This window comes from Anas acuta, chromosome 12 (assembly GCF_963932015.1).
Source record: "Anas acuta chromosome 12, bAnaAcu1.1, whole genome shotgun sequence".
Classification (NCBI taxonomy): Eukaryota; Metazoa; Chordata; class Aves; order Anseriformes; family Anatidae; genus Anas; species Anas acuta.
Genome location: NC_088990.1, coordinates 11,126,306 through 11,141,444, shown reverse-complemented (window position 1 = coordinate 11,141,444; position 15,139 = coordinate 11,126,306). Strand labels below are relative to the sequence as shown.

General features: G+C 51.8%; 2 protein-coding genes across 2 annotated transcripts; one reads left to right on the top strand and one right to left on the bottom strand.

The window, feature by feature from the left end:
• Positions 1-19: 19 nt before the first annotated feature.
• DUOXA2 (dual oxidase maturation factor 2) lies at positions 20-7,438 on the top strand. Its single transcript, XM_068696222.1, has 8 exons — positions 20-51; positions 1,164-1,258; positions 2,593-2,897; positions 3,020-3,077; positions 4,653-4,787; positions 4,980-5,193; positions 5,480-5,694; positions 6,143-7,438. Exons 3-8 carry the CDS (start codon positions 2,751-2,753, stop codon positions 6,340-6,342), a joined length of 969 nt encoding a protein of 322 aa, XP_068552323.1. The 5' UTR covers positions 20-51; positions 1,164-1,258; positions 2,593-2,750; the 3' UTR covers positions 6,343-7,438.
• Positions 7,439-8,683: 1,245 nt separating this feature from the next.
• LOC137863036 (dual oxidase maturation factor 1-like) lies at positions 8,684-14,447 on the bottom strand. The gene is made up of 6 exons (XM_068695857.1): positions 14,296-14,447; positions 13,413-13,470; positions 12,681-12,815; positions 12,348-12,561; positions 10,372-10,586; positions 8,684-9,656 (listed from the first exon to the last, which is right to left on the bottom strand). Exons 1-6 carry the CDS (start codon positions 14,440-14,442, stop codon positions 9,442-9,444), a joined length of 984 nt encoding a protein of 327 aa, XP_068551958.1. The 5' UTR covers positions 14,443-14,447; the 3' UTR covers positions 8,684-9,441.
• Between the last annotated feature and the right edge of the window lie 692 nt (positions 14,448-15,139).

Here is a 15,139-nt window from a genome sequence, read left to right as displayed (position 1 = left end):
AAGAGCGCTGCCGGGCCGGTACCACCCGAGCGCCGCCGCCGCCGCCAGCAGGTAGGTGCCTGGGACAGCGCCGCCGCCCCCCGCACCGGCTCGCCCGAGCCCCGCTGCCCGCAGCCGCCGCCTCGCAGCGGGGCGCCCCGCTGCCGCTCCAGCCCTTAGCGAGCTCCGGGGAGCAGCCCCTCTCACCACCACCACCCGGTGCTCGCTGCTTAAGGGGTCCCGGATGGGTGAGGTTGGGGAGAAAAGGATGGAGCTCCATCCTGAACTAACGCAGAAGTTTTTCTTTAAATGGATTTGACTTTTTTTTTTCTTAATTTTTTCTTCAGGGGTGGGATAGTACAGGGGGTCCCCACACCTCTGAACTTCCAAGAGATTGCCCTTGGAAATTTTGATGGGAAATATCAATCTGCAGCAACCCAATCAAGGGTTGCTGTTGGCTCTACTGCGAGGTTTGGGATGGAGTCCTCTGAAAGTTCCCTTCCAGCCTGACTCATCCACTGACAGGAAAACAAGATTGTCAATCCAGGATATTTTAAATGAAATATATACTTTTATGTCCATTTCTACTAAATTACTGAAACTTTCCTTGAAGATGTCTCTAGACTTTCTGTCTCCATACATCGATAGAGGAGATGACAAGGGCTCGAGGGCTACATACTTGCTCCTGCATGGAGGATGCTTTCCAAGGTGCAACAACTTCAAGTTCTTCTGTCCTGAGCTGCGGTCCCCAGCTTTCCACTTCAAAGCTGTGAAAATGCCAAGGAACTGGTCTTCCGTGCAGGAAACTCAAAGAAAGATTGGACAGGCAGCAACAGAAAGCACTGTTTCTCTAGGAATTCTCCCCCAAATTATTCTTACAAATTATATTGTAGACAAAATGTAAACATCCCTTGATATTGTTTGAAAGTTAGATTAGATTTAAAAAGGAAACATTTTCCATGTTATGTTCTGTGTTTTCAATTCTTATATATCACTGGTCTTTTGATGACCCTTTTAAGCTGCAAAGAGGTGCATTTTAGTGAATGCAGACTTGGAAAGCATCCCCTCCCACGCGTTTCCATCTTTTGAAGTTTAGACAAATATACTATGAAAACAGCGAAATTCAAGACAACAAGAGTTAACTAGTTCTAGTCTAAACTGGTTGTTTATTCCTTCTCTTACAGCCTCTCAGACTGTGAGCACATTTGCTGATCTGGGAACCCTGGACTTCAGTCTGATATTGTAACATTGGGACTCAATTACAGCTCCTGCTCATCAGGTAATCCTAGTAGAAATGGTGATTGAAGGCTGTACTGCTCCGTGCTTGGCTGTCCTTGGAAATCCGCAGGAATAATTACAACAAAACAGTATGAAACAAGATTTATAAGTATACTTGATAGCTCTGTTATTCTGGAACAGAGAGTCTAGATAAGATGAGAGCTAGATCAGTTGTGAGCCAGACAATTTCCTTGTAAAACCCCGTGTCTGTTAAACTGTTTGCTGTAATGATCTGGGTTTCTTGACAGAGATTTATTCTCAAACAAAATATTGCTTTATGGATTGAAAAGTGACTTCAGCTGCCCCGGTAAATTGTTTTAAGATACTTACTATAATCATCACCCACTTCTAGGGATTTGAGACCTGCACTTTTGTGGCTGAATTGCTTTGATTTGGATCTTATCTAAAAATATGATTATTACTGTTTTCAGAAAATAAGAATAAAATCAACTCCTTCATGCAAGGATAGAATGAAATTATATTTGGCTGTGAGTCATGTTAGCTCTGGCATTCCTTGACTTTTGAAGACTTCCCAGGGTAGCTACATGCAGAGATGCTATTAAATAAGCAAAATGAAAGGACTAAGCATGTAATCAGTTTTGGTAGAAAATATCTAGCCCAGAAATGGGTGAATTTCTGTAATTGCCAGAACTAAAGTGTTGGTGGGAGTTCAAAGCAATCTTTTGGAACTGCACACTTTGCCATTTGATTTTGTACAGCTTAGTCTCCCGTAAAGATTCACCCCTGATGCTTATATGCGCCAGTGCTCCATTCTTGGACCAACATCTGAGGTCCACAGGTTTCTTCTGTTCCTTTGGGGCTGCTCTGGACCGAGCATAGAAAGAGATTGTACTTTGCTACCCCTAAGACTTTACAGTTCCTGGGGAAAAACCTCTCCGAGGAGAGGGGGTGGCAATGGAGGTAGTGGGCTTTGACTGGTGATGGTGCCCCTGGCTGGGATAATTTTGCTTCTGTGAAGTCAATGTTCTCAGAGGTTCATTGTCATTTTGGAGGAAGTCTGCATGTGCCAGCTTGGAGGAGCGGTGGTTGCTGGCTTGCAGACTTCCTCGAAGGGCACACCACAAAGTGGAAAGCCCTGGCCACATCTGCTGGAGGGAAAAACCTGGCTCTGTCCGGGGAGGAGCCGCTCGGCAGGTTTCTGGGTCTGGGCTCTTCCTCAAGCTGCAGCAGGACAGCACCTTGTGGTTCCCCGCGTGGCCACAAACCCCTCAGGCTGGCTAAGCCCTTGCCCAGGCACTTCCTCTCCTCCCCTGAGGGCTTTGGGTGGCATGTTTCTCTTCTGGGGAGTATTTCATCGTGTCTATTTCCTTGCAGCGTCATTTCCTTGAGTTCTGAGGTGGACCTCCCGCAGCTGGTTATTCCAGAGCTGAGTTGGAGCTCAGCTGAGTTGGACCTCAGGCTCAAGAAGCGAACGAGGCAGCCTGAGCCTCTGCCGTGACTGCCTCTCTCCCCCGGGCTCCTGGAGGTGCAGAATGACTCTCTTCAACGGCGTCTACCCCTTCTACCTGCAGCAGAGGAAGCACTTTGTGTTCGATGTCAGCACCATCATAGTGATTATTGTCTTCCTGACGTTCGCTGCCACCTTCCTGCTCATCATCCCAGGCATCCGTGGACGGGCGGTGCGTGACCCTTCCTCCTGGGGATAAAGCATCCACTGCCCACGTTTTGGATGCTGGGGCGAGGCGGGAGGACAGCCGGGGGCTGTTCCTCCGTGCCTGACATCCCACCTCTCTCCATGCAGAGGCTGTACTGGATATTCCGAGTTCTCCTCAGCCTGGTGGTGGGAGTGGTGATTGTTGGTAAGTGCTGCGCACCCCTTCGAGGGCGGGCACGGGGCAGGATTTGACCCTGGGGCAGGGTCTGTGTCTGGGGAGTATGAGCCGGTGAGCACAGCCGCGGCTTGGCAGAGGCTGGTTGCCCTTCCCTTACTAAGCAAAGCAGCCGTGCAGCTTCTCAGCTGGGCTCCCCCACCACTTGTACAGGGGCTGAGAGCTCTGGGAGGTGCCCGAGCTCACTTCTGAATCGGGAGGGCACTTTGCTTGCTCTAATTGCACCGAGGAGGTCAAAGAGCCCCATGTTCCTCCAGCTGCACGAGCCTTCCTGAGCCACCTGGTGCCACGGGAGCACAGATAAGTAGCTCAGGCTGTGGCCAGGCAAAACTGGAGGGTGAAAGTGACGTAGAGAGCAGGACAAACTAAAGCATAGTCAGGATGAAAGCAGGGGGTAAAGACCTGTGGATAGCCAGGCTGTGACCAGCTGCTTGATTCTGCTACCTGACACATGGGTTATGGGGCCCAGCCCGGCATGTGGCGGTCGCCCTCCACCTGGGGGTGTCTAAGTGCTGGGAGATGCCACCAGTGCTGCCAGGAAACACAGTGCCAGGCTGCAGCTGGAGGAGGGGAGGAGATCGTGGCTTGCTCCACAGCCTGAACCAGTTCAGCACTCACTCAACTCTGGAGAGCCATCCAGTGCTGTTCTCAGTACAAGGATGCAGCCAGGTGCTGCTTGGGCACACAAGAGGAATTAATTGTTGTAAAGCCAGCGTCAGGATTTCTGTCTTCAGTTGGGCACACTCAACCCTGCAGCTAGAAAATGTTCCGACAAAGCTGCAACCGGATCAGTGCTTTCACAAGTTGATTCAGCAGCTGAACTTATTTTCAGGCAGGTTTGAAAGGTTTTGTGTGGCCTGAGATTCAATCATTGTCTTTACATTCAGCTTGTATTATTGCTGGAAAATTAAACCCACAGCAAAGTGAAAGTGTTTCAGAAAAACAAGATTTTTTTTTTTTTTTTAAAAAAAAGTATACCAAAAATGGTTCATGTTTTTCTTTTTCCCCTAACTGAAATGACCAGCAAAAGCTGCAATGGTGCTTGCCACCCCTCTCAACCACCTCTACTTGACAAAAATTCTAGTGAATTTTTGTTATTCACTATTAGTGCTATGTGCTGCTTCATAAGGAGCTTAATAATGGCAATGAAACTCACCCCTGTTCCTGAGGCTGAGGAATGGGCTCATTTCTGAGTCCTGTCCTTGGGGGCTGTGGTGCTTGCCATGGTGGGGAGCTTGCAGGGAAGTCCTGAAGAGAATGTCCAAGGAGGAATCAGGTCCTGGGGTTCGTTCCTGGGAATCTGAGCTCCCCCCCTCCAGGACTGAGGGAGTGGATGCTCAGCAAGAGGAGGACAAGAGCTCTGCCAGGGCGTGGGAGCTGGTTGAGGCACGTCCTTATGGCTGACTCATTTCTCCTGCCCTTCATACACTCCCTTGCAGTGCCACAGAAGGAAGGCGGCAGCTTGAGCTCATCTCAGGCCCACCTTGAGTACAGCAAGGTCTGGGACCAACCCTTCTTTAACCGCCCTTCAATTTTTTCTGGCAGCTGTCCAGTTCACGGGGGACTGGGAGAGCGGCTGGGTGACAGCAAACACCTCCTACAAGTCCTTCAGCAGTGTCATGGTGAAAGCGGACATCGGGCTGCACGTTGGCCTGGCGGGGGTGAACGTCACGCTGTTGGGTGAGTGTGATGTCCCTGCCTGTAGTTCTGGGGGCCATGGCCATGGGAGGTCTCCAAGTGCTTTGTGGACGGCCTTGCTTTTACTGGAGGCTTCTGGGCCGATGTCATTGCTGGGTTGCCTGTGCTCCTGGCTGGCAATGCCCAGCCTGCTGGGCCACAGCAAGACCATACACAGTCTCCCTCCTCTGGCAGGAGACCCGGTGAATCAGGTCAATGAGACCATCGACTACAACGAGCACTTTGCCTGGAGCTTCGATGCAGACTACGACCACAGCTACAGCGAAGGCCTGGAGAAGGGGCTGCCCAGCCCCATCCTCTACGTGGCGGAGAAGTTCACCACAGAAAGCCCCTGCAACATGCACAGGCAGTACCGCATCTCCGGCCACTACGCGTCGGCCACTCTCTGGTGAGCTCTTCTCTGCAGGGGAGATGCAAGGACATGGGAAACAATCACAGAATGGCTCAAGTTGGAAGGGACCTTAAAGACCACCCAGTTCCACCCCCTCTGCCATGGGCAGGGACATCACCCACTAGATCAAGTCACCCAGGGCCCCATCCAGCATGGTCTTGAACACCTCCAGGGATGGGGCATGATGACCACGAATCTCTGCTCCCACATGGAGATCCTCACATAGATCCACCTAGGCTATGGCACTTGCACATCTTATCCACTGGTCTTCTCTTGTTTCCAGGGTGGCCTTCTGCACGTGGCTCATCTCCAACATGCTCTTCTCCATGCCCGTCCTAATCTATGGAGGCTACATGGTCCTGACCACAGGGGCTTTCATGATCTTTTCCTTGCTTTCCTTCTCCACTGTGAGGAACTCTCTGATATGCCCGATCCAATTTGGGACTGCATCCCTGCTCATAGACTATGGGGGATCTTTCTGGCTCACACTAGTGATTGGTAAGTACAAGCTACATCAGGACTCACCACAGAGTCTGGGTTTGCAAGAGTTCTGAGTTTTTTTTTCCTCATAAATGGAGGCAAGAGAGCTTGGGGAGTGCAGCCCAGTGGAGGCTCACCCTGTGCCTTGGCACAACAGCTCCCAGCAGAGGTATGGAGAGGGCTGGCAAAACTGGGAGCACAGTCTCTGTCTTGAGGGTGGTGGAGGGGTTTTTAGTCCCTAAATTGCAGCAGTGCAAGGAATTAGGGACCATAAGCCTGGAATTTAAGACCCGTACTTGTTTTTTATGATGCTCAGCACAGAAGCTGAAGCAACCTTATACAGTAGTATGCCATCTTATATAGGAGAAGGTATTGTCCCTCAGTAGGGGGCCATCAGGGTAGGATATGGGGAGGGAAATGTGTTGGTGTTTACAGGATTGCTCTCACAGAGCACATTGTCTTTCAGGCTTGCTCTGTTTTGTGGCTGGGATCGCTATTGTCGTACTGCACTACTTCAACCCAGACCTACTGAAAACTTTCTTTGACCTCCATGAGGTCAGAACTGAGGACTGCCAAGAGATGACTGAAGTGTACATCAACCCTCAGTTCATGAGCAACACACAATCTCCTCCTCAGCCCTCCAGAATTATCTCCAGCGGCATGTAGAAGAAAGCTTTTCCTATTCCTTCCCTGAAGGCAGGCCCAAGAGGGCAGAGCACAAACCCTTCTTGGTGTCTCCCAACACCCATCTCCCTGTCCATCTGCCTCTAAAATGTGCATGAGCCCATGATGGGATGGGGACTTGCTCAGAAGTACCTTTGCAGATTCTCTTTCCCTGATTGTCCTCTCTGGGGAAAGGGCAGGTTTTGCAACGAGCCAGCAGGCTGCAATCTGAGTAGCTCAGATCCCCAGCAAGTTGAGCCATATGTTCACCCAGGAATCTGTCCCAAGGAGAAGTGCCTATTCCTGTTACAGCTTGGTGCAGGGAGTCTGTGGTGGCCAGTTCCCATACCAGAAACTGAGCTTTCTGGTGAGATTTCTCATGGGGAGCACCCATGACTCCAAAAGCCAGTGATCAAACCTGTTCAGTTTTTCTTTCCCAAGCACTGATGTAGACTGTGTAGAACTTGACATGTACCTAGGAAGGCCAGGCATAGACCCAGACTCCCCCGGGCTGGATGCTGCATGAGCTAGAGTAAGAAAGCTGCTCCAAAAGTAAAGACTGAGTAAACATACCATGGAGCTTGCCAGGGGGAATGTGGTGATGTGATTGTTTTCACTTTCAAACTTGGGCTTTACGAGATAAGAACTGTAGCCTAACGTGGGCCAAAAATATGCCACAGGGGAGGGAAGAATGAAATTATACCCGTCCAGCTGGAGCACACTTGTACTGGCTGGGCTTACCACGAAATGCAACCCTGAGTCAGACCCAGCCTGCTTGTAGATGAGGTGAGAAATGAAATGCATCAAGTTGTGTAATTACAAATAAAAGATGAGCTCTGGAACCAAATCCACCAGCCTCACAAGGTGTCCACTGGCATGTGCAAGGTGATAGTCATATCTGGATGCTGGTTACCTGAAGAGCTTTAATCCAGTTAATTGTGAAGGAGACAATTTCAGTATTTTGACTCTTTTCTTCCTGAGAAAAGATTCTTGCTGTTAAGTTAGACTACTTATTCCTTTGACATGAAGATTGTGTCGCTTTAGTGTGATTTGTTACTGACAAGAATTGCTATTTTTAATAAATTTTTATTTAAAAGTACTTCTTGGAAACATGTTGGTTATTTTCTGGGGCTGTTTTCTTCTGTGGGGGCTGTGGGTCTTGTCTGCAGGTAAATGCTTGTGAGCTCCCTGCGGTGGCATCCTTCCTATTGGGGTTGCCCTGGCAGAGGCACCCGCAGGAAGGATGAGACTCATTGGCTTGGCTCAAGGTGGGCCCCTGAGAAACACTTGTCATCAGAAGCAGCATGTTACAGTGCTGTAGGAGACCCTCAAAAAGATTTTAATTAGTTGAATAGCAGGATGAAACCCATAAAACAAGAAAACTCCCTCAAGAAAAGGAAGCTGCTTTCTCAGGTCTTTCATTCGTGAGTGCAGACATACCAGGTCTGGAGGCATTGCGGGAAGATGCTGCAACCAAACACAAGTTAACAAGACTGGTGTGGGACAGATCGTGTGTCCCTGAAGCACAGGAGGCTGGGGGGCTTCCTATCTGTCCTGCCACTGCATCTGGCACCCTCCTGAGCACTGCAGCACTGAGCACGTTTCTGTTTTGCTCAGGGATGATTATTTTGCCTCACTATGTAGTGTCATGTGTTTGTTCACATGCATCATGAGAGCTGTAGTTGTACAGCCCCTGCTTGTGCTGCTGCAGGCCCTACCTCCTCCATACATCACAGATCTTTCCTCAGTTTCCTGGCGGTGCCAGGCTGCTGTTGGACAACAAGATGTAAAGTGATTGCCAACAAAGCCCTGGTTCTCAGCCCAGGCTGCTTCTGGCCCTACGCTGCCCAGATGGGGTTTGATGGCTGGGCAGAACCTGGCATCTCACCAGAGACCCAGTGCCAACAGGCAGAGCAAACACAATTAAGCAACTTGGAGAGCACAGCTTCTGGGGCTCTGTAAGGACCATGGTCCCTGTGCCTGGAGGTAGTCAGTGCCCCAGGACATGCAGCCATCATGCCACCTAGCTTTCACCAGAGCTGCCTGCTACCTTGCCCCCAGGATGGGCTGCAAGGGGGAACATGCTTCAATTTTAATTAGATAAGTAAAAGCCTTTTGTTGCACCTTGCATCTTTAGGCTGAAGCATCTCCTAGTAGACACCTTTGGGAATGTCCTGGCTGAGGTCTCCCAAACCAAAGGAGTTCAGCTCCAACCTCTTTGTAAATGCCTCTTTACCACATAAAAGGCTCTGCCTGTGACTTCTTCCCTATCCTGTGATGGCCATGTGAAAGGAACAGCATCTCCAGCCCTCAGAGGGACTCCTTTATTGACAGACAAGATGAAGACTGAGTCCAACTTATTTTACTAAGAACAGCAAGTGAATACAACACAGGGGGAAAACAAACAAACAAACAAAACTAAACAAAAAGCATTGGGTGGCCACATCCACCCTAGATTTGCAGGATTCCAGCTTTGCATACCCCATGACAAGTTCATTTCCACAGGCTTTTACACTGAATGTGAATGAAACTGCATCCAGAGCTTTGTGCAGAGCCAGGGGAGGGGAGCGGGGTGAGAGGGGAGCAGGGTGAGATGGCCCTTGGTCCCCTCCTGGCTCGTTGTAGGGCAGGCAGACTGCCTGGTGGTTTGATGCTCCTTTGTGATCCAGCCTCCAAGGCTGCTCACAGAATTGTGGTTTGGGGTGTTCATAAGCAGTGTAAGAAGCAGGAGCCTACCGACCAACTCTGACTGCTCTGCTTCCAGCACAGTGTGCAGCCCAGCAGCTCCCTGACCCACTGTCCATGAGCCTCAGCAGTGGGGTGCTTGGATACATCTGAAATACAGGATGCCTCCAGAAATTGGTTCCTCCAACATTCAGGACACCATCAGGGTTTGGGACATCCAACATGGCACTAAATCATAGGGGCAGGAATACAACTATTGTTTTTGAGGAATCTTTCCAGATTTGGATATTCTTTTCAGTCAGCTCTTGATGTGTCTCTTCTCACCTGGGCTCCTGGGGGTTTGGACCTGAACGTGTATTCGGGGGGGGGATGATGTCCTCTGTCTTTGTCCTCCTCCTGTCCCCGCCCAACTGTGTCTTACAGCTGGGTGGTCGTCACCTCGCAAAGCTCATTTAGGGGGACCATCAGCACATCCTGGTCAGAGGAGCTGGACTCATCTGGCAGGTGGGGCTTGTCCCACCCCTCCGCTTTTTCTCCCTTTCCCTCATCCAGGTTAAAGACAAGCTTCAGCTTCTGTGGTCGCACGGAGTTGAGGATGATCACACCCAGGCCCAGCAGCAGGCACAGCAGCCCTGAAACACACAGGATGAAGACAAGTGTTGGCCCCTGTGCTTCCTCCTAACATGTCCCATCCCATCCAGACCCAGACCTGGGGATGGAGACCCAGACCCAGACCCAGACCTGGAGATGGAGGCCAGCATCACCTGGGAGGTCAAGGGATGGGTTATTTCCCTTCTCACCTTCCTACTGCACCTCCATACCTAGACACTGCTGTCAGTTTGGGCTCTCCAGTACAAGAAACTAGCCAATAAACTTGGGCAGAAGGCCAAAATAGATGGGGCTGGAGCCCACCATGTATGGGGAATGTCTAGAGGAGCTGGGCTTGTTTAGCCAGGTAAAGAGGAGTCTTCAGGGGAACCTCTGCTGAACAAGGGCCAGTCTCTTCTCAGAGGTGCACAGGTGTAACAGGAGAAATTCCACCTTGATATAAGGGAAAAAAATGCTCTCCATGAGTGGAACAGCCATGGGACAGGTTCTGAAAGGCAGAGAGGGTCTCTGACCATGGGGATATCCACCACCAGACCAAACAAGGCCCTAGACAATCTGATGTGTCTTTGTGGTTAACCCTGCTCTGGGCAAGTGATTCAGGACTTCTATAGCACTTCCCAGGGCACGCCTCCACACAGGTAACTGGGGTCACTCAGATGAGTGTGGACAAAGTACTTTTGGGGCATCATTGCTGCAGGGATGAGCAACAAAAGCCCCAGTAGCAAGCTGAGCACCCACCTGTTGCTAATGTCAGCCAAAAGGATCCACCGTAGTCTGTTTTCAGGGAGGCTCGTCCAAACTGGATGGGACACTTCGGGGTGTTCCTCGCAGTGATGAAGAAGAGCAGTGAGAAGAGCATCAGCGCAGCAGTGAGCAGGAGCATGTAGCCACCATAAAGGAGGATGGGCATGGAGAAGAGCAGGATGGAAATGAGCCAGGTGCATAAGGCCATCCTGTGAAAGGACAACAAAACTGAGCTGCACGCATCATGCTTGGGCATGAAAATTCCTGTGGTGGTAGAGGGGCCTCTCCACACCCAGGGGCATCCAGCACTAAGCTGCACAAGGCCCCGAGCACCCTGATCTGGCTTTGACACCAGCCCTGCTCTGAAGTGGGGACTCATCTGGGGACCTCCAGAAGTCCCTTCCAAATTAAGCCTTTCTCTGGCCAACTCAAGATATTTCCAACCTATTCAAAGGGAGGATGGCAGCAAGGAAGAGCTTTGTAGGAAGAACCAAACAAGAAGCCCTGCCCGCCTCTGATTCAGCAGCTGGAGTGAACCCAGCTCCCAGCCCTGCCCTGTGCGTGGTTTTTGCGTTTATCTCATGGGGAGGTGAGAAATTGTTATGATTCCAAGAACAATAAAGAAGAATACTTTTACATCAACTCCCCTGCCTTGAAATGACTCCCTTCTCAAAAGCAGGGAGGTTTAGGCATGGCCAGTTACTTCTGAGAATGAAGAGGGAGACGTGAGCTGGGGCTGGGTGCTGGCACCCTTGCAAGGAATCACAAGGCACTTGTCTCTTCAGCCTTTCTTATGATCTGAGATGTGGGGATGCTCTGAGACCCTGCAGTCACAGCACACACAAAGGATCCCCATTTTATGCCAAAAACAGCCCCTGAGCACCCTCTCAATGTTCCCTCCTGCTCCCCCCCAGCAGGTCTCACGCCTGCTCCAGCTTGCTGGAGGAACCCCCATGGTCTCAGCAGGGCTCTGCATCTTCAGCCAGGTGGCCTGGGAGAGGACCTTGTGCCAGAAGCCTCACGAAGTGTGCTGGGTCTGGCTGGGATGGAGTGAACTTTCCCTGCAGCCCATACAGTGCTGTGCCTGCACTTGTAGCTAGAACAGCTCTGGTATCACACCAGTGTTGTGTCTGCTGCTGAGCAGTGCTGGCACAGCATCGGGACTCCTTCAAAGGCCACCCAAAACCAGTAGGTAGGCAGTGGGCAAGAGGTGGGGAGGGGATATCACAGGGGCAGCTGACTTAAACTGGCCAAAGGGATATTCCATACTGCATGGTGTCACACCCAGCAATTAAACGTGGGGAAGAGGAGAATGTCTCGTTATGAAGACATCTGTCCCCCCAGACAACTGCTATGCATACTGAGGTCCTGCTTTCCAGGACATGGCAGAACATCAATCAATGATGGGAAGTAGAGAATTTTTTTTTCCTCTCCTTGTGCTTCAGCACAGACTTTGCTTGTTGGTTTTTTTTTTTTTTTTTTTTTTCCCCTTTCTCTCTCTCTCTTTTTTTTTTTTTCTTTTTTTCCTCTTCCATTTCCCTTTAATTAAATTATCTTTATCTCAACCTTTGAGCCTTTTTTTTTTTTTTTTTTTTTCCAACATACTTCCTTCTCACACTCTTCTGAGGAGGGGAGGTGAGAGAACAGCTGTGGTGGAGTTCATCAGACCAGGAAGGTAAAATCACCACACGAAACTTCCTGTGCTTTCCTTTAGATAATGCAGAATACTTTCACCACCTTGCTGCATTAGGGTGCAGGAGTTAGATAAGGACTACAGGGGAGATGACCAAGCATGGGCGTGAGCCATGCTGGAGTCTCTAATTCTTCAGAAGGGAGGGTCCCTGAGACCAGCCAAGGCTATTTTTGTGGACTTCCAAGGAAGAGAGCAGCTCCAACAAGCACTCTTGGCTCTACTCGGTTCTTCCTACTTCCCGACTAAGCCCTGGAACTGACCTCCTGCTCCACCTTACCACAGCGTGATGGACGCATAGTGGCCGGAGATGCGGTACTGCCTGTGCATGTTGCAGGGGCTTTCTGTGGTGAACTTCTCCGCCACGTAGAGGATGGGGCTGGGCAGCCCCTTCTCCAGGCCTTCGCTGTAGCTGTGGTCGTAGTCTGCATCGAAGCTCCAGGCAAAGTGCTCGTTGTAGTCGATGGTCTCATTGACCTGATTCACCGGGTTTCCTGCCAGAGGAGGAAGACTAATGTCTTCTGTCAGCCTTAGAGACAGCTCCAAGGTTTCCCGGTACATGCAGGGTAGCCAAACTTGTGCCCAATCCCTTCCGTTTGCGATATGCACTCACCCACCAGCGTGACGTTCACCCCCACCAGGCCGATGTGCAGCCCGATGTCCGCCTTCACCACGGCACTGCTGAAGGACTTGTAGGAGGTGTTTGCTGTCACCCAGCCGCTCTCCCAGTCCCTGGTGAACTGCATGGCTGTAAGGACAGGTTAGCCATGGCCTGGTGGCCAGACATCTAGCGACAATGTCCGTGGGAGGACCTGCTGGGACTGCCACCATGGCCTGAACATCATCCCAAGGGTGAGGCCTAGGTTGTAAGCCTGGCTTGTGAGCAGAAGGTACATGTGCTTGCGTGTCATCTCTCCAACACCTACCCATGAGCTCTGGAGCCCCATTCGGGATATTTTCTCCCAGCTCAGACCTCCAGACCTACTGGTAATGGGGCTGGCTTGTGGGCACCCTCCAGACTTTGGTCCTCATCTAAATGCCTGCCAGTTTGTCTGGGTCCCCTGGCAGATGGCATCAGACTTTCATTGTCCATGCTAGAGATGCTCTGTGCATCTGACCGCCAACCTTTAGAGGAGATGGCTCCCACCACTTGCTGATTGCCCTGAGGGAGCCAGGTGCTGGGCACAGAAATGGGTTGGTCTTCCCTGTGGGCTCATCCTGCAGGCTGGGCTTGGCTGCTCCATTCATTTCATCCCCCCACACCTCACTCCTCCATGCCACACATCTTTGGACATGCTTGCTCTTCCCCACCTGGCTCCAAGTGCCCCTGGACCCCCGTACTCACTGAGGACCACGGCTCCGATGAAGAGTCCCATCATCACCCGCAGGATCCAGAAGAGTCGCTGCAAGTGGGAAGCAGAGGTCTCAGATTTTGTGACCTGGATCTCAGCTCCAAGCATGTCCCACCAGAAATGGGGCCATCCTTAGCCTGGGGAGCCACCCCACAGGCTCTGTGGGTTGGTAGGAAAGGGGAAGGACCCATGGCTTGGGCTTCCCTTCCATGGCATAGGGAAACCTGGGGGGAGAAGGCAGAAGGGAGGTCGAGGCAGGGTAAGAAGGTCAAAACAGCCCATTTGGGAAAACCGTGCCTTTCCTTTTCTGAGAAAGATGGAGCCACTCCCTTTCATAGTCCCGAGTGGAAGTTTTCACACTTACCCAAACCTTGTATGTTTTTATGTGTTGGCAGCTGGCCACAGCTGGAGACAAAAGCAGTGGGGCGGTGGGTTGGCTGGGTGGGAAACACCTTTCTGCAGGCTTGTGATGTGCGAGCAGTGGGGTCACGGCAAAGTGGGTTTGCCACACATCCCCCCGGGCTTGTCTGGCAGTGCTGAGGCATGCACAGCGCACACCGCCTGTTTTTTTGGGGATTCAGGAAGGTGGAGCAAGTTCTTTGTGCCTCACCCAGTGAAATCATTCAGGCTAAATCTAACCGAGAACTTGCCAAGCTCAGATCTGGGCTGCCTGTAAATTTGGGGTGGTGGAGTCCAGCATGGGAGCTGGGCTGGAGCTTGTCCTCGGGGCTCGCTGGAGATCCCACAGCCCTGGCCATCAGCAGGCCCCTGCCCCGGGGGCACATTTGCTCCAGGGTCTGCTGTAGAGGCAGGGAAGGGGGCGGCACATGGGGTGCACCCAGCATGGGGCTGAGCCCTCCCAGCCCCTCCACTTACCCCCTTTCCTCGGATGCCCGGCAGGATGATGATGGAAGTGGCCAGCGCAGAGAGGAAGACGGAGGCGATGACGGCCGAGGTGGTGTTGAAGGGGAAGCAAGCATTGGTGCCAGCGTAGAAAGGGAAGGAGCCATTCCACAGCGTCATCCTGCTGCCTGGGGGGTTGGAAATTGGCACCTGGATCCCCCACTATGAGCATCACCACCTCACATCTGGGAGTGCATTCAGGCAACCCCCATGGGACCCCCTCCACCTCCCCTAGCCACATCCCAGAGAAAAGCAGGCTCAGAGATGCAGAAGTTTCAGCTGCAATGCCTAAGCGTGTCCCCAGAACTGGCAGCAAGGTGCACACACATGGCTGGACCTCCTGCTTGCTTCTCTTGCTTGTTCTCCACCCCTGGTCTTTTTGTCTGGGCTTCCACCCTGCCTTGGGCTGGCTTCTAATCAAAAAATCCAGCTTCTGCTTGTGTGCAGGAGGCACTCCATGCATCGGGGCTGCTCCCCCCCAAGCCCCAGATGGAGGCAACCCCAAGGGAGCAGGATTAACCCAGAGGCAACAGAGAAGCTGCCCCGTGTCACTACTTCCAACCCCGCATCCTCAGAGCTGGCTGGCGGCAGCACCATGCCACAGCAAGCAGAGAACTTGGAAAACAAGCATGCTGTCATGGCTTTGGCCAAGGCATTTGGCCAAGACACTGCCGGACACCCCTGGGCAGTGGGGACCATCTGAGCAGCACCTGCAGAAGCACCCGTGCCCCTTCCCCGTGCCGAGCCTACCTCTGCCGCGGCGATGCCGGAGCGCCCGCCGATCCCCAGGGCCGGCTGCTGCTCAGAGGTGCTGCCT

Coding starts and splice junctions, on each gene's coding strand:
- LOC137863036 (XM_068695857.1), bottom strand. CDS start 14,442: ATGACGCTGTGGAATGGCTCCTTCCCTTTCTACGCTGGCACCAATGCT. Junction 13,471..14,295: donor CGGGCATCCGAGGAAAGGGG/GTAAGTGGAGGG, acceptor TCCCACTTGCAG/CGACTCTTCTGGATCCTGCG. Junction 9,657..10,371: donor TTGGCTGACATTAGCAACAG/GTGGGTGCTCAG, acceptor TGTGTGTTTCAG/GGCTGCTGTGCCTGCTGCTG.
- DUOXA2 (XM_068696222.1), top strand. CDS start 2,751: ATGACTCTCTTCAACGGCGTCTACCCCTTCTACCTGCAGCAGAGGAAG. Junction 4,788..4,979: donor GGTGAACGTCACGCTGTTGG/GTGAGTGTGATG, acceptor CTCCTCTGGCAG/GAGACCCGGTGAATCAGGTC. Junction 5,194..5,479: donor TACGCGTCGGCCACTCTCTG/GTGAGCTCTTCT, acceptor TCTTGTTTCCAG/GGTGGCCTTCTGCACGTGGC.